At 40.6% G+C, this 21131-nt stretch overlaps 1 protein-coding gene across 7 annotated transcripts in view; it reads left to right on the top strand.

Moving 5' to 3' along the window:
• KMT5B (lysine methyltransferase 5B) overlaps window positions 1-21131 on the top strand; it is a 60363-nt gene that overhangs the window by 17213 nt on the left and 22019 nt on the right. For 3 of the 7 annotated variants that reach the window (XM_084857402.1, XM_084857384.1, XM_084857392.1), the window contains 4 exons: window positions 7029-7263; window positions 9816-9963; window positions 16709-16904; window positions 18469-18578. In XM_084857402.1, coding sequence (XP_084713528.1) covers window positions 7104-7263; window positions 9816-9963; window positions 16709-16904; window positions 18469-18578 — 614 coding nt within the window. In that variant the 5' untranslated portion in view covers window positions 7029-7103. Of the gene's footprint in view, window positions 1-7028; window positions 7264-9815; window positions 13498-16708; window positions 16905-18468; window positions 18579-21131 lie in introns of those variants that run through there. The other 4 variants (XM_084857422.1, XM_084857413.1, XM_084857432.1 and 1 more) reach the window with 3 other exon arrangements.

The raw sequence follows: 21131 nt of genomic DNA, 5'->3' as shown, positions 1-21131 counted from the left end.
CACATTTTTCCAGAGTGCGTAAAATCTATTATATACATTATTTTAGTATTCTTACATAAACCACATAAGAAAGCAGTCCTATGGCCACTAGACAGTGTCTAGACGGCCATAGGATTTTTCAGTTTCTGGGAGCTGAGCTCTCCCCCCCCCCCCCCCCGCTGTCTCATAGGCAGCATGTTTCTTTCTTGTCTCCGCGCTCGTAACTGCAGTGCAGACAGGGCGAAAAAGGAGCGTTCTTGGGGAGGGGAGGAGACTGCAGAAGTGTTGTTACGATGTTTCCTATGCATCATCCAGCCTCCCCGCTCCAAGGCCCCCAGCTAGACAGCCACAATCGGCTATCTAGCCGCAAATGCAGGGTGTCTGGAGTGCAGAGGAGAAGATCCCCCCCGTGCTCTGCCCACCTTGCATTGGATAGTGGGCCACCTCTGAGTTCAGAGATTGCCGAGTATCCAGATAGGGTTGCACCCTAAGTTAGGCCAGTAGTTACCCCCATATAATATACCAGGGCTGAGGGACTGTGATACCTAGAGAGGTTATAGCTGTACTGACATTTGAATCATGGATTTTCTGCTTAAGTTATTAAGGGTGCAGTCCTATCCAGATAGGCGGCTGCCTCCAAACTCAGAGGTGTCCACCTATCCTAAGCAGGGCAGGAGAAGCACAGAGGGGATTGTTCCCTCCACGCTTCTCCTGCCCCACATTTTCAGCTAGACAGCCGATTGCGGCTGTCTAGCCACAGGAGGACAGAGTGGGGGAGGAGGCTGCTGCACGTCACATTGGATGTGTTGTACAGGCATTTCCACCATCCACGCCCCAGAATGCCCCCAGGCACGCCCCCTTTCAGCCGCTCTGCGCTCCTCATGCAAGCGCAGAGGATGGGACTGTTCCGCGCTGCCTCCAAGGCAGCGTGGAATTGGGGGGAGGTCAGTTCTGCGGGCTCCGAGGTCAGTTCCCGGAAAACAAGATATCCTGTGGCCATCTAGCCACTGTCTAGCAGCCATAGGATTGTTCCCTAATTGTGCTACACCTGTTTTTAATTCTAATGCTTTTTGCATATGTGAAATCATAAGTACTTCCACTGTTGCCTTTTTCTTCACTGTGGGGAACATTTGGTCACTCATGTATTCTTGAGAATCCAGATGGCTTTTATCCCCAACAGCTGAATTCTGATGATTCTCCAATTGTCTTCCCATTAAAAAAAAAAATTCTAGTAATGATGCATAAGCTTTTATTTGTGACCTGCTATAGTAATGTTGTCTCATCTGGTGTGGAGAAATGGTTGTTGATGTCATTAGTGATGGTGTGTAACTCTAACTTTCTGTATTACCCTCCCACCTGCTGCTCTACCATTACCTTCATTCCCTCTCTGCTATGGAGTTTTTGGAGAAATCCCTTGCCAATTTCATCCTCCAGTTTCAGAGGCAGTATGTGCACCAGTTGCTGGGGAACATGAGTGGGCGGGCGCTGTTGAACTCCTGTCCTGCGTATGGATTTCATGTTGACGGATGGTTGGCCACTGTGTGAACAGAATGCTGGACTAGATTGACCCTTGGTCTGATCCAGCATGGCTCTTCTTAAGTTCTTATCTCTGTCAGTAAGGGCTTCTCCTGCAGTGACGTGTTCATGTGAAACATTGTCAGTTCCTTTTCAAAATACTTTGCACTTCAGCACAGGTATGCCTACAGGCCCCATTGAAAGGGTGGGGGACACGGAATGGGCTGGTTCGTGCAACACAACAGCTCATCGAGGGTTAATTTATCCTTGTGGAACTGTGTTGCATGCTGGCCACCATTATGATTATGTAACTCCCGACTGGGAGTTGTGTCGTGTGAATCCATCTAGTAGGGTTTATTTGAGAGTTAAACCCTCAGATAACCCTACAACAAACTTTGGGTTATGCAAAGGTTGTTTAACCCTCAGATAACCCCCGCCAGATAGGTTTGCGCAACAGCTACCCCCGGGTTACATATCTTCGATGGGCTGTTGTGTTGCCCGAACCAGGTCAGTGAGTCAGGTTTGCCAGCTGCCACTATGGTTACCCCTCTAGTAAAGGGAAGGAGATCGTTGTATGGTGGCTGTTTCACAGCAGGGCAGAGAAAGAACAGGAAGGGGTTCCCATTTAAAATTATGCTATGTGTTCCAGTGGAGCTAGAGAGGGACACTTCCTCTTTTCTTTGGGCACTTGATAATGCACCATTCCCATTGCACAGGTATAGTGCTAGTTTACAGTTATCCATAATCTTGGATAGAGTTATCCATTATCCATAACCCCAAGTCATACTGTAAACTTGGGGGTTGGACTCGATGGCCTTGTAGGCCCCTTCCAACTGTACTATTCTATGATTCTATGACTATTTTATGATAATAATATAATAATAATAAAGAGTAACATTTTTTGTTATCCGGATGCACCACAGGACTAGTTAGATGTCCTGGTATAGTCTTGGATAATCTTTCAGAAATAGCCGCCTAAGCACTTTCCTGAATTGTGAAGAGCCCAGACTGTCATTATTAGGACTTTGATATCAATCTAGGTTACCAGGACAGGTGGGATGTGAATCAACCCTCAGAGGATTTTTTGGATCAATGTGGGTTACTATTAGCCCTGCAATGCTCTAAGCTGCCCTACAAAATGGGGTGGGGGTCTCTGTTTCTCTTCAGGATTTCTTTGGGAGGGCAGGTGTGTTGCTGGGGCTCACGAGCCTCTGTGCCATCAGTTCACTATCCTGTTTACTAACGTTTCCTGTTGAGTAAATGTCTTTTCAACCTGTAAAGGGCTGAATAAAGGTAAGAATATAACTCCTGATGTTAAACTACTTACAAGTGTCTGAATTTAGTAACTCCCTTACCAACCCTAGGAATGAACAAGTGATATTTTGGGGGTTGGGAGGCAGGGCTATCGTACCCAAATCCATTGTTTAGATATTTGGCAGCCCAACCCTATGCATGTTTACTTAGAAGTAAGTCCCTGTGTTTTCTCTTGGGTAACTGGATATAGGTTTACAGCCATAAATCACAAACCTATGCATTACGACTCAGAAGTAAGTCCCATTTACTTCAGAGGGCTTACTCCCAGGTATGTAGGATTGCAGTTTTAGTCTGCCATTCTGTGCATACTTCTTTGGAAGCAACTCCTGTTGAAATCTATGATGCTTAATTTCAAGTAAATGTGATTAGGATTGAGCTGTCATTCATTATTTGCACACTGAACAGGTTAGCAGGGAAGTCATAACAGTCTCCCTCCTTTAAGTGCAGAGGTACACACGCATTATAATGATGATCTGTAGAATATGAGGCCCTGTAGGACCTTCAATGCATTGGGACTACGTGTGTTGTCAGGAGCAAGTTCCCTGAAGGCCTGTCCTCTACTCTTGGAGAACTTTGGATGTACCTTTCCAGTTTGGCCTGCCATCTCTTAATTTTGAGTATTCGTAATAGTAAATTTAGGATTGAATTCTCATGCGGAATTCCACTTGAAAATAATGATCTGCGGTGCTCTTTCTCTTCTGTCTTACATAATAAAGAAGCGAAGTATTTAAACTTGTTTCGGTTGTAAATGAGAATCTCAGTATTTTAACTGGCAGTATTTTATTTCTTAAACCAGACATAGAAATATCCAAACACCTGCATAGCTCTATCTTTTCCTCCTGAACTTCAATATAAACAAAATTTCCCTTGTGGAAATAATATAGTTGTGTTTCTCCACTAGGGGGAACTCCTGTAGCTACAGTTGCTGTCTGTACTTCAAATCTAGATTACTGCAACCTTGACTGCACTTATAGGGAATGTTTTGGCAAACTATATTCAACATCATTTAGCAGTATTCTTTCATTTTGTGTTAAATACTTGAAACAATAATGAACTTCTCTGAAGAAAAGAGAACATCAGTGATGGTGCACTTCCTTCCTGTGATTGTGCACATCCCCTGCACTATGGTTTAACTATGGGTTGTTAACCACGAACAACCCAGGAGGAGAAACCATGATTTGTTGTTGGGTTGTGAACTCTGGGTTGTTCATGGTTAACAGCCCAAAGTTAAATCATAGTGCAGGGTTCACATGTAACAACAACCCACGATTAAGGACAACCCATACTCAGCCCATACTCTGGGTTGTCATTATGTGTGAATCATGTTAATTGTAGGTTGTTTATTCCATGACTAGCCTATAGTATCTGGGTTTGGATGTCATGTAGCAACCCCCAGTCAGCCCACTTGGGGGGTGAATATTCAAAATGGCTGTGGAATGTGCCCAGCATGTGCCATGGCAAGTTGTGGGTTTATTATTATTATTATTATTATTAAACTTTTCTATACCGCCCAATAGCTGGAGCTCTCTGGGCAGTTTACAAAGATTAAAAACATTAAAATTACAATATACAGAGATTAAAAACCACCGTCTTCTGAGCTTCCCTCGGTGTAGGCAGCTGGAGGAAGGCCTTAGATGTTGAGTGTAGTATACGGGTAGGTTCGTGTTGGGAGAGGCGCTCTGTCAGGTATTGTGGTCCCAAGCTGTGTAAAGCTTTATAGGTTAAAACCAGCACCTTGAATCAGGCTCAGAAACATAATTAACCTACAGTTTGCCTCTGTTACATGGAACCGGGTCTCTGGAAGACTGCTTGAACCTATACTATTGTGGTTGTATTGTTATATTGTGGTTTTAATGTTCTATATATTTTAAATTGTTTTATTGTGTGCTGTTTGGTTTTAATTTTTGTGAACCACCCAGAGAGCTTCGGCTATTAGGCAGTATAGAAATTAAATAAATAAATAAATAAATAAATAAATAATATACAAGCCTTCCCTGCCTTGACAACCAGTCTATAAGAGATATTAGGCTGATGGGTATCAGGTGCAGGGCCATTTCCGTAGCTGCCCCACGCTTGCGCAATTATCTCCCTGGGAAATACGGAAGGCCCCATCTTTGGAAACGTTTAAGAGACAAATTAAAGCATTTTTATGTCATTCTGCTTTTTATTAATTGCTGTTGATGTCTTAACTACCAATGTTCAATTTTAAGAAGGTATAATGTGGCTTTTTTTGGATGATTATTTTATTATGTATGACGATAATGACTGTATTATTGAAATCTTGTACATTGCCTTGAAGGGCAGTTGTTGAAAGGTGGTATATAAGTCCATGAAATGTAAATAAATAAATAACTTTTGTGGGCTTATTTTCAAGGCTTATTTTTAAAACCAGACATATTCTGGTAGTAGAACATACTTTATTATTAATTGTTATGACTGCTTTTATTTTTGGGAAACGACATGGGTGGTTTGATCATGCTCTCTGGTTAGTATGAGTAGTTTGGCCCTAAATTCTTCCTAAAGAGAAAAGTGTGAACTGCAACAAAACATTGCAGTGTATCCCCATCTCCTAAGAGGAATGCTTCTGTTAGAATAAACATGTTATTTCTTTCCCTCCTCCCCGAGGCTGTAGTGTTATATAGCACTAGAGGGCTCGGATATGGGTCTGGCTGCCAGCCACAAACATGAGCATTTTATAGGTGTATAGCAAGGGTGGTGTTCTGGAGAGTAGGAAAGAGCTTCAGCTATTGGGCAGTATAGAAATGTAATAAATAAAATAAAACCTAAATAAAGGGAAAGCAGGACATTTTTTCTTTCTCCTGAAATATCCCTGTATAGTTCAGGAGAGGGAATATTTTAACCTCATGGCACACTTTGCTTCCCCCCTCCCCCGTCCAGAATACTTAATATAAACTGTTAAGAAGTTGAGCAGGCCAGTTCCCTCTCTTCTCCCTTATCCCCACCTCCAATTTCCTTCCCCTCTCCCCTCAACTGACACCTCAATATTCTGTATTTCTTGGAAATTCACATGTCCTTGCCAGGCTGTTTTAGGAAGTTTAAGATCTTTCTTTTAATTTATGAACTTATATATATATCTAGGAAGTCCTTCAAGTATGTAGAAACTGCTACCTTACTTTTGGGTGCCCCCATTTTGCTTCCCAACTGATAGGTACTCAACCACACAAGTTTGTAATTAGAGGGAATGATGTACTGTTTATCTTTTTTCTTTTATTTACTGTTATACTCATGGGTTTTCTGTTCATTTTCTATTAAGTTTTCTATAGGAGTGCTAATATACCCATGTGTTCAAGCTCAAAAGCCTTTGAAGTGTGTGTGTGTGTGTATGTGTTTCTTAATTCTAATTGCACATTTTTATCCTGCCCCTCTTCCAGCCTTTGCTTGTTTTCTGTCATCAGCCTTTCTTTATTTTCTACTGTAAATATACCACTGTACCTTATTGTAGACATCTTTTATTTGCTATTCTCTTCTAGGAGAAGCTACATTTGAATATTAATAATTACATCTCAGGGTGTCCCTCAGCTTTCTTTTTCAGTACACTTATTTTATGGATGGATGAACAAGTGCAGTTGTGTAAAACTGAAATATTTTAGGGACCAAAAAACAGATAACATGCTTCTAGGAGGAGTAAGCACACATATAGGGGAAATAGCATTCAGATTTAGAACCACAGCTGTGAGGGATAAAGCATACTTAGAGAAGGCCCTTAAAAATAGCTTTGAGGATTTTTATGCTTTTCAGTTGTGGACTGTTGGGCTCTAAGTGTTGAGAACAGTCCTCCCTCTGACACAATGTACTCACAGCTCCTAAGGGTAGGGGAACATCTGGATTTGCTCTATTTATTCTCCAGCTACACCCACTGCTATCAGGCAGGGTAAGGATTTTTGGAGAATTGGACCTGATGGAAAGACATACACCAAAAAAGATGCACGTGAATTTTACATGTGGTTTGCTTATTTTTTCTCCTGTATCAGTATAGATGAAACTTTGTGAAGCAGCCTTTTCCCCTGTAGATGCATTTCCCCCCAGTAGATGAAGAAACTTGACCTCTGTGTTTCAAAATATATAGTACAAAGTATTCAATAAAAATGTGTTCCTTGCATGTTAGCATGCCCGATTATTTTTATGAAGCATTTAGTATGTTTTCCTTACAGCTTGGTTTTGAACTATTTTCTTCTATTTGTGCATTCTGTTTCTACTAGGGCCTGAACTACAGTTAACTTCTTAAAGCCTTTGGAAGAAGGACTAAATGCAACGAGGGCAAATTGTCTGTGGGAATGAAGTGGTTGGGAGAATCCAAGAACATGGTGGTGAATGGCCGGAGAAATGGAAGCAGGTTATCTAATGATCACCATCAGAACCAGTCCAAATTACAGCACCCTGGAAAGGAAAATCCAAAGGCTGGCAAAAATGGAGTTGAGAGGCGGTCAAGCAGATGTATGTATATGCTAATGTGATAGGAGTGATTTAAATTATTTGTAATTTCTGGTTTTCTTATGGAATATTGCTGTGTGCATTTTTAATTTCATGAAGGTTGTATTTGCTGAGTATATTCTGAGTATATTCTATTTGTACATATTTACATTATTTCTGGTTAATAAGTTCCTTTATTTCATGACAGATTAATGTAGTCAAATAATTTATTATTTCTGAAATAAACCTAAGTCCCAATGAAAGCTTAAATGTTTAGTGTTCTTCTATGTCAATTATGTGAAAAATTGTGTCTAATGCTTAATGTGCAGTGGTAGAAAATTAAAATTTCCACATATGATGTATCCCCCCCAAAACAAGTGATTATGGTGCAGTCCACAACCATAAAATTCAGTGGGAGGTTTGCCATTGATTTTAACAGGTTGTGAATTGTAGTTTTGATATTCATGGGGGCAGTTGCAAGGATCTCTGGCTTATTCAGCTTAATTTCTATTTTACTGGGGTCTTGGATATCAGTGATAAAATTGGGATTTAAAAACCTGATGAATTTGGGATTTAGGGACAGCTGCAACTTGAGTTTACTTTGGCACGTCTTATTCTGAACGTATGAGTGTATTTTCTGTTTGTTTTGGCTGGTTTAAAAGTTGGTATTTACTTGCCCCAACCAGCTATATCATATATGTGTTTGGGGGCTGGGGGAGTGGTCCATTCTACTTCTAAAATGCACTGTATTTAAAGATTTTTGTTGCTCATGTAGAACCATGTCAGTAGTAACACTTCATTTTGCACAAAGGAGTTCCAAATAAAAGGTGTCTGCTATCATTAAGTGTGAGCATACATTGTTGGAAGATTATCTTCTTTAAACTGACAGAAATTTCCTTTGCAATTTAAACATTTCGTGTGCTGCCAGAAATTTAGGCCAGGAGCAAATTTGGCTTCCTTAAATTTTCAGTTCTTAATAATGCAGTGGTACAAAATTATTCACCAGTAGCCTCCCTGTGACTTAGGCAGTTTTTTCTTTTTGCGACATCAGAACTGGGGAATTCTGAGGTTGCAAAGGGAGTGAAAGCTGCCTTCAAGATCTACCTCCATACTGTGTGGATACTGAATGTGGTGCTCTGACTTCATTGCACACTTGCTCGGAGGCTGGAAGGCACCTTGTAAATCAGTTTTGATAAGAAGTTAACATCTTGAGCAAAACAAGTTGCTCCTGTGCATGCGTACTTGCAGGACTTTACTTTTCACAGAAAGTAGTCATAATTTCATGTGGGATCGGCAGCTCCTTCATTACACTGTTCACTGAGTAAACCAACTGCATTGAATTTGGGCTTTTTTTTACTGCAGGCCAACCACCAGTCTACCATTGGAACCAACTCTTGGGAGACCCCTGCATTAAGCAGTGCTACAATATTAAAGCTTTATGTTGGACATCCTTTATATTCTAAATTTAAAGCAAGCAGTAGTTACTTAATGTTGGAACAAAAAGCAAGAGAGCCACATGTTCTGTCATCAAAGCAGAAACAATTTGCTGGAAAGCAATTTTTGCATGTTGCAGCCAACCAGGCAGGTGGCCAATTGTAAGATTAGTTGGGGAAATTGTGGCTTGAAAATATTTGAACAGTGTCTACTGAATGCAGGTGAACTAACAGGAAACTTCGTTAGCTCTCTAGTTATTTATGCCTCTTTCCCTGGCTCCAAGCCTGTGTCCCCTTATCTGTGCCACTACCATTGATTCATGTCGTCTTCCTTGTCCTTTCAGATCCCTGCTCTTACCAAAATGTTTCAATGTTTTTGAAAACTCAAATATTATAGTCAGATAAAAATACTGTGCCTGTTAAATACATGCATGACAATTTCCATAACTCATTTTGAATATGCAAAAGTTAGTCCATAAAACTTCCGCAATTAGCTTTTGAGGACCACAAGGCAAGCCAAATGATGCATGGTATGCCTCTTGCAAGGTACCTGTATGTTTCACTGAAAAAAGTATTGTGAGGGTAGTCAGGATGTCACACAGCCTACATTTGAAAAACACTGCAAGTTATCTGGCCCCACGTAAATAAATTATAGAGGACCCGTTTCTTCTCAGAATGGCTACTCTGCTGCCACATTTCCAATCTGTTATTTTATACTATTTCTGCTCAATACTAATAAATATATAACTAGCACTAATTGCACCAAACAAAAATTTTAATATCATCTGTTTGGCTCAATGATTAATACAGCCTCACAGTGTTATAATCTCACTGCAAACATTTCTGTATTTAATTGAGCTGAAGCCAAGGGTCTTGGTTTAATATGCTTTAAATTTGATCCCCCATGGTCAAAACTATGTATGAATCCAAAAGTGGGGGCTCATCTTCCAAGGAACAAAGGATGCTGTTGAGATCTGACAATAGATGCCCCATTTTTCCCTTTGGAGTAGCATATATTACAACAAACTGCAATGTTCTTGAAGCTCCTGTTGCCCTTCATGGGATTGCCTCTTAATGATGGAAGATCCGGAAGATTCAGTACACTATTTTAGCTAACACTGACATTTCTTTTGATTTATGCAGGTAGTGGTGGTTCGGGATTTGAGGGCCAAAGTCGCTACGTGCCTTCCTCTGGAATGTCTGCCAAGGAGCTGTGTGAGAATGATGACCTAGCCACTAGTTTGGTTCTTGATCCATATTTAGGTTTTCAAACGCATAAAATGAACACTAGGTAATTTGCTTTAATCTCCATTGTCATATTCTAAGTGAGAACTTGAGCTATATATATTAAAAGTGGGACTTGCAACAAAATGTAGCCATGTAGAGTTCAGAGTATTTTTCAGAATACTCCATTACATACCCCTCCCTCCCAGTTTTCTATCCCCAAGTTAGTCAGCATTCATTTAGCCAATGAGCATGCTCAGTTTTCATTGGGCTGGTTTTGCGGGAGGGGGTGCCCCCTTAGGGTTCTTTCCTAAAGAGTTTTTGTACTTCTGCAAACCTCATGGTTTCCCTGAGCATGCTGATACTTCCCTCTTGTGCGTGGATGGTGCCATTTGGGTTACTTAGGGGCCTGCACTCAAAGAACTGAGATTGCTATTGGCATATTGATTGTTCATTTATTAGTAACAAATATAATTATCATGTAATGACTAGTTTCTGCCTTTATAACTTTCAAGATATAGTAGTATCACTGATTTACAGCTTGAACATATGAGCTCTCCCTTAATAGTTGTATTTTGTAGAAGAACCCTGTATTATTACAATCCAAATTCTTCAGTTTTTCTCATTGTGATTATTATCTTCAGCATACAGTATTAATTTTTAGGTAGGTGGATACCATTTCTATTTTATCTTGCTCCTAGTACAATTGTTGAGCACAATAGCTAATTGACACCTTAACAACCAACCTCTAAATCATTGTGGTAACCTTGAAACAATGCTTTGAAGTGATGCATTCAATGTTGCAAATAGTTTGGCCCTATGATTTTTTTTCAGGGTAAAAACGAGTGTAGCTGGCTGCAATGCACTTGAACTGGATAGGTTCTTGTGTGGATCTTGGGGTCCATTGAACCGAGACCTACCCACAACACAATCTGTGAAATACAAAATTGTGAAAGTGCTTTAAAATGCTTCAGCTGTTGGTTTCAACACTTGTTATGGTTTGAACAGTCCAAGAGCAACAGACCTCAAGCATCCATAAGGGCACAATCCTATCCATGCTTCAGGATGCCACCAAGCAATGCCCTTGTCCAGGATACTCCATTCCATTCCCCCTCCCCCCTGGTTTTCCATTTGTTTCTCCTACAATCAGTCAGTCATTCCATGGGCCATTGTGTGTGGTCAATTCTTACTGGGCTGTTCTTTGCGGTGGAGGAGGTGTCCCTTTAGGTCCCGTCCCTCGTCCCCCACACCCCAGTTCTACTTTTGCTAATACTGGGATCTCCCTGAGTATGCTGATACCTCCCTGTTGTTTCTCACTAGCCCTGTTTTGGCTACATAGCTGTCGTAACTCAGCACCCGTGTTCACTTAGTTTATATGATGTTCTTAGCCACCTGAGAAACTTTTTTTAGCCAAAGAAACTTCCAGTTGCTTGAAGTTTCGAAAACTTCTTTCCCTGCACATAATTTGAAAAATGGTGCAGGTATGTTGGTGAAAAAGCAGAATGTACCATTGCTAGAGGTAAAAATAATGAAGCCTCTTAGTTGTATTGATACAACAGATGAAGCTTTTTGTGGATTCTGCTGTGAGAAAATCTCAGGGCAGTTTTTGTAATCTTTATTGATCATATGAAAAATTAGTTTCTTTGAAAGAAAACCCTTGTAAATAGCCTTATTTGCAACAATGTTACAACTTTTGCAGTTCTCCTGATGTGTATTTTGCAGTTTCAATCCTGGATAATTCAAGTGTATATTTTTTTAAATGCAGTCTTAAAATTTGGTATACTCCAGTAAAAAAATTAAAATTTGATCTCTTTCAATTGACTATTTGGATTAGGGTCCATATGAAATAAAGGTTCAGGACAAAATGTTATTTATTCATTAGATATATAACTCTCAGCCTTCAGCAAAAATGCACTCAGGTTAGCTAACTACAAGACAAAAACAATACAACCAAACAATAAAAATCAATAAAATAGCAAAACACAGTAGATAAAACACAATCTGTTAACTAAGAAGAGAGAGTTAAGCACTTTACATTGGCTCAAAAAAGACTACAAAGCATCTAAAAAGCTTTGGAGAATATAAAGGCCTTTGCCTGACATCCAAAAGATAACAAGCGCTAGGCAAGACTCCTTGGGGAGGATATTCCAAAGGTGGGGCACCACAACCATAAAGGTGCTCTGTCCAATCACCACCCAGTGCACTTCAGAAAGTGGGGGCACCTAGAGGAGACACTTGGATTATGGCAATATTTAAGAGGACTAATGTAAGGGAAGGCGGTCCAATAAGTATCTGAGTGCTAGGCTATGTAGGGCTTTAAAAGGTAAGTACCAGCATTTTGAATTGAGCTCGGAAATGTATTGGGAGCCAATGAAACTGTTTTAATACTGGTGAGGTAAGATCATGCCACCACCGGCAGTCCAGCAAGTATTATTCTCAACTGACAGCAGTTTCTAACTGTCTTCAAGGGCAGCCCTATGTACAGTAGTCCAAGTTGAGCATTTACTGCAGATCTCTATAAAAACTACTGCAACTAAAGTGACATCTAATATGGGAAATTAACTAATACTAGAATGGGAACAGCTGTGTGTAAGTAGACTGGACATATTGTTGGGTATGTTATCCAAGATCCCCCATCAATAGAGGAGTCGTATAGTGCTTTTTTATAATCAGGGTCCAACTCTGGGTCTTATGAGCTCACTCCATAGAACTACAAGTGCCTGAAATACAGCATATTGCTGTTCTTGGATATATATTTTTGAGTTCAGGGTTGACTTCTTTGCTACATTCTCATGTGCAGTCTTAATCCTTAATATTTCAGTTTTCAAGCAAAATACATCCATGTGATGTTTCTAAGCAGGGGGTTCCATGACATATTTCAGTAGATGTTAAAGAGTTGTGAAAGTAAGGCAATTATTAAATGCAAATTTAAATAATCTTAGATGAATAATTGCAAACAGACATTGTTCAAGCTCTTAAAAAGGCAGACATTGCTCTTAAAAATGTTTAGAGTACAGTCTTGCTTTCTCCCCCTTGAATGCTCAGGAAGGTTGTTTGTCAGCCTGTCATGAATTAGAGGTTATCAGTTGTATTTGGAGTCATTATCACCAGACTGACAGTATTTGAAATTTCACATCTTCTGAAGTCACTCTGTGTCTTGGGAGATGTGCTGCCGATAGCTCTCATTATGTGTTTGACAACATAATCCAAGCGTTTTGAGCTCTAGTGCCTTACATATACTACAGTTTCTATGTGGGATATAATGTCAGATCTCAGACATCATAATCATATATTTCATGCCCAATGGATGCAGGCTTCTACAGTGTACATTATCCTAAAGCTCATTTGGACTTTCCTGTACCCACCCAGTTGGCAATGGTATTTCATCTTGCTTAAAAACAATTGTAACCATCCTAAAATCATAGAGGTAGAACGGACCAAAAGGGTGCTTAGTCTGAACCTCTGCCATAAGTCATGACCAGTCACTCACCATCCCCTTCTACAGATCAGTGTAAACTAAACCAAAGTATGCCACAAGCACAGAGGAGGTGCATTGCTGAATGGTGCCTGCGCAGCAAAGAGCTCCAAATGATTCAAGCAGGTGAGCCAAGCCACATGCTTAAAGGGAAGGGTACATGTGTTCACATGCAGAGACTGATTATTAGCCAACCATAGCAGGGGAAATATTGGTTTCCTAATTCAGTTTACGTAGATCAAAATACTGTGCTCTGTGTTAGCTATTTCACACTTCCAGGAGGAATATTGAAAACATCATTCTGTACGTTAAGCCTTTAAGAGTTTAGTCCATGAACAAATGATGTATGGCGCATAGATAATAAGGAGTTGGAGCTGGTCCAAAATTTATTAAGATCTATTTTTGGTCTTTGTAATAGCTTGCTTGCTTTATTTATTTTTAAAACTTAGATTGAGAGGGAACTGACGTCGGCAAACAGACAAATCTAACAGTATTTAAAGCATTCTTAAAAACCCAAATAAATAAACAGCAGTAATAACAGTTTGTAAGAACAGCACTTAAATGTAAGGGCTAAAAAAACCACCCAGAGGCTATTAAAACTTTTAACCAAATGCCTTCTTAAGGAGCTATGTTTTTACATAGTACCTAAAACAGTACAGTTTCAATACCTGGTGAATCCCAGAGCGTTCCACAAAGCAAGTACTCTAGTCCTTCTTACTGCCCACCAAACTTTATGAGGTTGGGGGCTCTGAAGTTAGTGCCTTAGATAACTGGAGCATTTGGGGAGAAATGTGGAAGAAGGTGGTCCTTAAGGTACAGCGCTAGCAGAATATGCTATATGAAGGCTTTGGATTGTTTGCCTTGATTTTAAGAGGAACAACTTCAGCAAAACAATTATTTATTTATTTATTTATTGAATTTATACCCCGCCTTTTTTCCTCAGTCTGTCATGAATCTGGAGCCATTAGGGAATGATAGTACAAAATCCTTAGTGTTAGCAGCTCTTTTAAATTTCCCCTCTCCACCATGGCTAAGATACAAAATCCATTCAGCATTTTGAAAATAGCCTTGTGACTTCAAGTCATATCCACAATGCATTGGAAGGGAGACATGCAAGAACTGGAAGTGAATTTCATGTCTAGATTAGGTCTAGTAGAATGTCTTCCTCATTATTTATTGCCTTGAAATTCATATGCCAAGGAGATAAATGAACTGCTAGTGCTGCTTTTTGATAGGTTTGTGCTTTCTCAACTCAGTATTCAAATATTTGCTAGGCTTGCAATTATGTAAGAGGTCTTCGGTAGTAACATATTTTACCTGGGTACCTAGAAGTAAAAGGGAATAGTCTGTAACACTTGCTCTAAATGCACTTTATTTATATTAGTTATAAACACATATTCTAGTGTTTATATCTCATATGATTAAAGAATACTCAGATGTCTGAATATTTTTATAGGCTGATAAGTAGGTTTGATTTTTGGCTAGCTTTTAAACACATATTTAGTATGACTTGGAAGTTATACCCTGTGCAGTGGCCTATGACAAAAGCAAATTATGAGGGGAGGAAAGGAGGACAAAGAGGAACCTTAGTGGTGCACTGAAAATGTTAGGCCAAATTTGGCAGTTGTGCAGTGCAATCCTGTTCATATTTACTCAGAACTAAGTCCCATTGAGTTCAATGCGGCTTTCTCCCTAATAAGTATGTGTAGAATTGCAGCCTTAATCCTTTTGACATAGGATTGGGTTGGCATCTTGACCCATTGGACCACACTGAAGCACCAGAATATAATATTGCAAGATATCCATTTTAAACCTACACTGCACTTTTCCTGAATCCATTGAAGTGATTTGCTTCTACAAATGTTACAAGAATATCATTCTAGAAATTTGCACTCATAATGATGAAGGCTTCTAATTATTAAACTAAAATTTCTTAAGTGTCCAGTTTATAATCATCTGTTGTAGCCAAACTCTTCTCTAATCTTCTGTGCTGCCCTTCCTCATATATTTGAAAAGTGCATGCATATTCTCCCCACCCCAGCCTCCTTTTTACCTAAGCTGAATAGGTTAGATTCTCTCATTACACTGGTAAAATGGATTCCCCATTCCTGTAGTCATTCCAGCGACAGATCTTTGCATTTGAACATTTTAAATGGTCTTTGAACAACGATGACAACTCTGCATGGCATTTCAGATGTGACTTCCCCAGTGTCTTGTACAAGGGTACTAATGTTTCCCTATCCTTATTAGAAATGCCTCTCTTAATGCATCCAATAAGCGCATTCACCTGCAGCCTCATCATTTTGGTCACTTGAGATCAATTTGTATCCTGACCAAGATCAGTACTTCCTAACTTGGTGCTTTCCCCCAGTTCCATTAACCTATTCCTACTTTTCTGTTTAAGGTAACTGATGAAAATATAGAATAATTTAAGGTTCTGTCTTTGAGGAACGCCTTTAGTTTGCTCTCTCCAACTAGAATGTTTGCCTTGGCAAAGCCCATTGCTTGCTTCACTAGAAAAAGGCCTTATTTCTATGCAATGAGAACAAGAGTTTTTGGATTCCAGAAACAGGTGACAAACTTTAGAAGTGTGTCTAGCGTTTGAATGTTTGCCTGGAACACCAAATCAGCTTTCTCCTGCTGACATCATTAGGGAAGAAAGGAGTATGCCTGCTTACTTGTACCATTTTTGCCTGTTGGTCAAGAATGCTGTTTCTGCATTACAGGATTATATCTGGTGGTCACAGATCATGGGAATGTTGCTTTACAAATGTACACTAATCCTGCACACAGTTGGGATCCATGCTTATTTTACATTATAGTCTTAATTGGAAATGTAATTGCTTCAATAACGTAATGTGGGAAATGGCCCTTAAATAGTTCTCAGAGCTGTCTTATGTGTTAGACCTGACTGCACATGCCCTTAAGGGCATTACTTTTGCAGGTCAAGTGTGCTGCTTCAGTGCTTCTGATCCTTGCAACCCAGATGTGTGGGATGGTTCAGTCCATACTGCTCCCCTGCTAGTCAGCATGGTTGACAAGAATCTGCACAGGCCTTATAGCTGCACAGCTGCTTTCCTGTAATGAATGAAAATATATCAGAGAAAAAGACTCCTGTCACTCCCATTAATAGTACACTTCCAAGTCTTAACAGCCCTCTGCTTAGAATATAACATTCCAAATAAATAACCTTCATGTCTTTGTAAATAAGGAATCTATTTTATTTTTTTAATGCTCAGAATTGCACAGAACCTGCTGACAGCAAAATTCATTTTCATTTATGGCTGAGTGATTCAATTACTCTAGACATATAAGTGAGTTAATAAAATGTGGCCAGGTTGACTGGACTGGCATCTTGTTTTTTTAGGTTTCGACCAATAAAAGGAAGGCAGGAGGAATTGAAGGAGGTGATTGAGCGTTTTAAAAAAGATGAGCACTTGGAAAAAGCCTTCAAGTCCTTGACGTCAGGTGACTGGGCCCGGCACTATTTTCTTAACAAGAACAAAATGCAGGAAAGGTTGTTCAAGGAACATGTAGGTGTATTTATACTTAATCCAAGTTCAGATTGTTAGTGTGTGGTTTTCAGGCTATTGTGAACGTTAATCAAATTAAACTGGTAATAATAATAAACTCATCTGTCTTTGCTTTTAGCTTAAATAATTACTATTTAAGATTTAAAAAAATAATAATTAGCTTGATGGAAATTAACAGTGGGGAAAAGTGACATGAAATGACAGGTTATTTGAGGCTAAAGGGCTAACATGGAAGGGCATAAATATGGGGTAAGAGAAAGTAACAAAAGAGAACAGTAGCAGAAACAGCTGGACAGGGAATGGGAGGAAATAGTTTGCTCTTCTGTGTTAAATACCCTCATCTTGCCATAATCTGATGCAGATGTAACCCTGCTGATGGCTTAATCACAGTTAGGCAGTTGTGAGCATTATGGCCCCACATGAAGTTAAATTCAAATTAAATATTTATGACATGAAATTTATGCATTAAAACCATCAGGTTACAACTTTACTTTATCAACAAATGGTATATATTGGGACATAGGAAGTGGGAAGGTGAGAAGCTTTCAGGTATAAGGTTAGGAGACTGAAGTTAAAGAATGAAACAAGTAACTCTGAAAGTACTTCAGGAAGATATGGCTTTGGTACTCAAGGTATTTAAGCTTTCTTCAGAAGCATGGGAAGTATTGAATAATACTGGACAATTAGATTTGGCGTTTTTTACTTCTGATTTTCTTTGAGGAGCTAATCTGTATCTCACCCTTGAAGAATATTATGCATTAGGAAAGGTGGCAGAGCCTCAGAAATTGAGGGGCTGTCCTTCGTAAAAGATGTTACTTTTAAAAATAAAGAGCTTGTTTGTCTCTTTGTAGAGTATATTGGAAGTCTTGGACTAGTGTCTCCCCCCCCCCCCCCCCGTGAATGTAAGCATTTCAAGAATGAGGAACTAATAATACCTTCAAGAACTGGCACTGTTTGATGAAGAGCCCCAGACAAAGCTAGAAAAATCTCAGCAGCTGGTTGCTTGGATGCATCAAAATTTGATGCTGGACCTAGGCATTTATGTGTGTTTTCTAGCAGTTAGAAACGGATCAACTTTTCTGAATGGACAATGCTGGTACTCATAGTAATTAAAATAGCGGTAGGAAACTTCTGACCCTCCAGATGGTCTTGGACTGCAATTCCCATCTCTGACTCGTGGCTATATCTGGGGCTGATGGGAGTTGGAGTCCAACAACATCTGGAGGGCTGTGGGTTCTCCACCCTGAATCAGAAGATATTTGAGGCAGAGGTGATGTGATAGGGACTCATAAACTATATGGGAAGTGTATATAGAACTCATTTTCTCCCTTCCTTTCTTAGCATAAGGATGAGAGAGCACAGTTAAGGACAGTGTTAAAGTAATTGTTTTATAAAATACATATTTAATCTTATCTGTCACTATTGTAGATGTTTGTGAGAGAAGGCGGATGCACCCAGTTTTTAGCAAGAATGTGTGCATGTGGTTCATTCAGGTTTATAGGCAATGTATTGAGAAAGTTCTTCCCTTAGTACAGTAGCACTTGATAATTTATTTCTTTTGCAGGTATTTATTTATTTACGAATGTTTGCAACTGACAGTGGGTTTGAAATATTGCCATGCAATCGCTATTCATCAGAGCAAAATGGAGCCAAAATTGTTGCAACAAAAGAGTGGTAAGTATTACAGTAATTATAATACTGCATCAAGATTTTGTGTTGATCAGTTTCAGTTCCAAAACATATTTGGGGTGGAGGGTGGGGAATGAAAAAACTTGTACTTCCATGTATTTTTTCATGGTTGTTTGCAGCTGTTGTTTTCCAGAGCTTTCCTAGGGAGGGAGCGCTGAAGCTGGGGGGCCACCCAAGGAAAGGCCCTCTCTTCAGTAACTATCCGCTTAACCTCTCACAGGTGCGCTTCTCAGTGCAGGGAGTGGCATAGGAGTTCACAATCTGAAGAGGAGCCACCAGACATGGGGGAGGAATGTTCCCAGGCTATTCCAGAGATGGCAAGGCAGGCTCCTCAGGTTTCAAAGGTGCAGGTGGGGGAAGGCCCCTCTCCACTCCACCCGTTAGAGATAGCAAAGAGGGAGAGGTGGTGTTTGGCGAATCTGAATTAATAGATGCAAGGTGCAGATGCAGAATCAAGAGGGAGATGGCTGGGGCAGAACTCAGGAGGTCTTCCCGATGGGCTCTGTGTGAACAGCAGTGCTTAGAAGCCGAGAGAGAGAGAGAGCTCCCCCCCACTTTAAGTTAGGCAGTGAGCCTGCCTTTTCCTTCAGACGGTGGGCAACTTTCGTAGCTACCTTTCGAACCCCCTGAAAGCATTTCTTTACAGACTGGTAGTCACTGAGAATTTGCATCTGTATACCCTTTGTGGTAATGGAATTAAAGCTGTAGATTGAAGCCTCTTGTCTGTGTTTGATTCCGTGTTTGAAGATCAGTGGGGGCAAAGGGAAACCTGACACACAGTGAGAGAACCAAGAGAAAGGCCTCAGTTGATGACCCTAACTAATGGGCAGCTTTATATGAGAGAATGCTATCCTTTAGATATGTTTGAAGCCCTAAATGGTCTGGGAGTAGGGTAAGGACTAGCACCTTAAATTGTGCCTGTAAACAAAGTGAGAGCCATTGAAGCTGGATTGAGCTTCAGTTTGTTCATCCTTATACAGCCCATTACTGACTCAGGCACCTGTGCAGTACATCCACTACCTAACCTGGATCAGATGAAAAGTAGAGCTGTGTGTTCTTCGTGGTCTCTATGCATCACATATTTGGGCTGTGAACCTGTGTGGAACCTCAATGCAGGAGGCTTCTATAGCTGAGGAATTTTGGCAAGATAAAGCCTAATGCGCATATCCCTGGCAGCTTTCTGCTTATTCCCTCAGTTCTCTTTTGACCAATATTGCGTGCACCTCTTAGGGAGCTTCTCTCATTGTTCCCTGTTTTAAAAAGCATTTTCTGCTGAAATGCTGAGTTTTTTCCCTTCTTTTCTCTCATCTATCAAGTATTTCTACCTGGCTCCTTGTTGTTTTAATTTCTTTTGTTTCGCAAGCTTTGTGATTGCCCTCACGGGCGCATGGCCCTCAGGGCCCTGTTTTGAAAGTGCACCCTCTGCAGGGCAAAACTGCTGCCCTCAGCCGGACACACTCTCTGCCTGTTCTGCCTTGGTGAAGGGCACGCCAAGGCTTGTCCTCATTTGTAAAGTCTTCTCGAAGCAAGCGAGAAGAAACAGGTCAGGTCAGCTAAAAGCTGGCCTTTGGAATAAGACACTGGAATTGGTAGAGGAGCCAAATGATATGGCAAACCCACCAGTTTCGCTCTCACATAACCTGCGTGCCACTCAGGAGCCTGCTCCAGTGTTGGGGTTGTCATCCCTTCAGCATTGTACTCCGCCAAGTACACAAGATGCCCCCACTCTGGGCCGCTTTTGACGTTTACACTGGCAAAAAGATTAACAAAAAAGGCAAATGGCTCTAGCAGGCTAGTCTGTCTTCTTCACACTCAAAAAAGAAGAAGAAAAAGACTTCTAAAGAGTTGTATGATTTTGCTTGGGATCAAGCATCAGGACCCTTGGGTTTTTCTGACTTTGCGTGAGCGCCATGTGACCAGGATCGATCCATACAAGCAGTGTTGGCCAGTACTCCAACTCGAGATGAAGAGCCAACCATACCACTCACTTTAGATCCGATTTCTCGGGATTAACAGCAATCACCAATACCAGTTGCATCTCCCCCTGCTCCGCCAGCGCCTACTAGTCAGATGTAGTCACCTGTACCAACAGCCTTAATCACTGCTCCGCCTATGTTATTTTCACCCATTCCGACGGTAAATCCTAGGCAGGAGGGGGATCCATCCTGATAACATCTATGTTGGAAGGCAAGATCCTGGACCCATCTCCGACGGAACTGATCCCTTGACCACCTCATCATTACAGGTTGGAAAGTCATGGTACAGCCTGTAATCGCCACCTACATTCACCAAAGTCGGTGTGGTCATATGCCTCCACTACAAGAGGTCATGCCCCTAGTTTTTATAAGCGAAGCTGATATTGGGAACAGTCTAGGTCGCCACTCGAGAGTGGGACAAACGTTCAACATGGGATGTGTGGTGCAGGAGACCCCACAATTGGGGTTGACTACTGTAATGAGCCGTATGGCCAGTGCTGCCCTTGCCATCCTGATCCTCCCTATTGGGGAGAAAGTTGGTACCATTAACATCCTTTGGGCT

This window comes from Heloderma suspectum, chromosome 1 (assembly GCF_057233095.1).
Source record: "Heloderma suspectum isolate Gila_16-S chromosome 1, 16-S_ref, whole genome shotgun sequence".
NCBI classification, from domain to species: domain Eukaryota; kingdom Metazoa; phylum Chordata; class Lepidosauria; order Squamata; family Helodermatidae; genus Heloderma; species Heloderma suspectum.
This window is presented reverse-complemented; position numbering and strand designations above follow the sequence as displayed.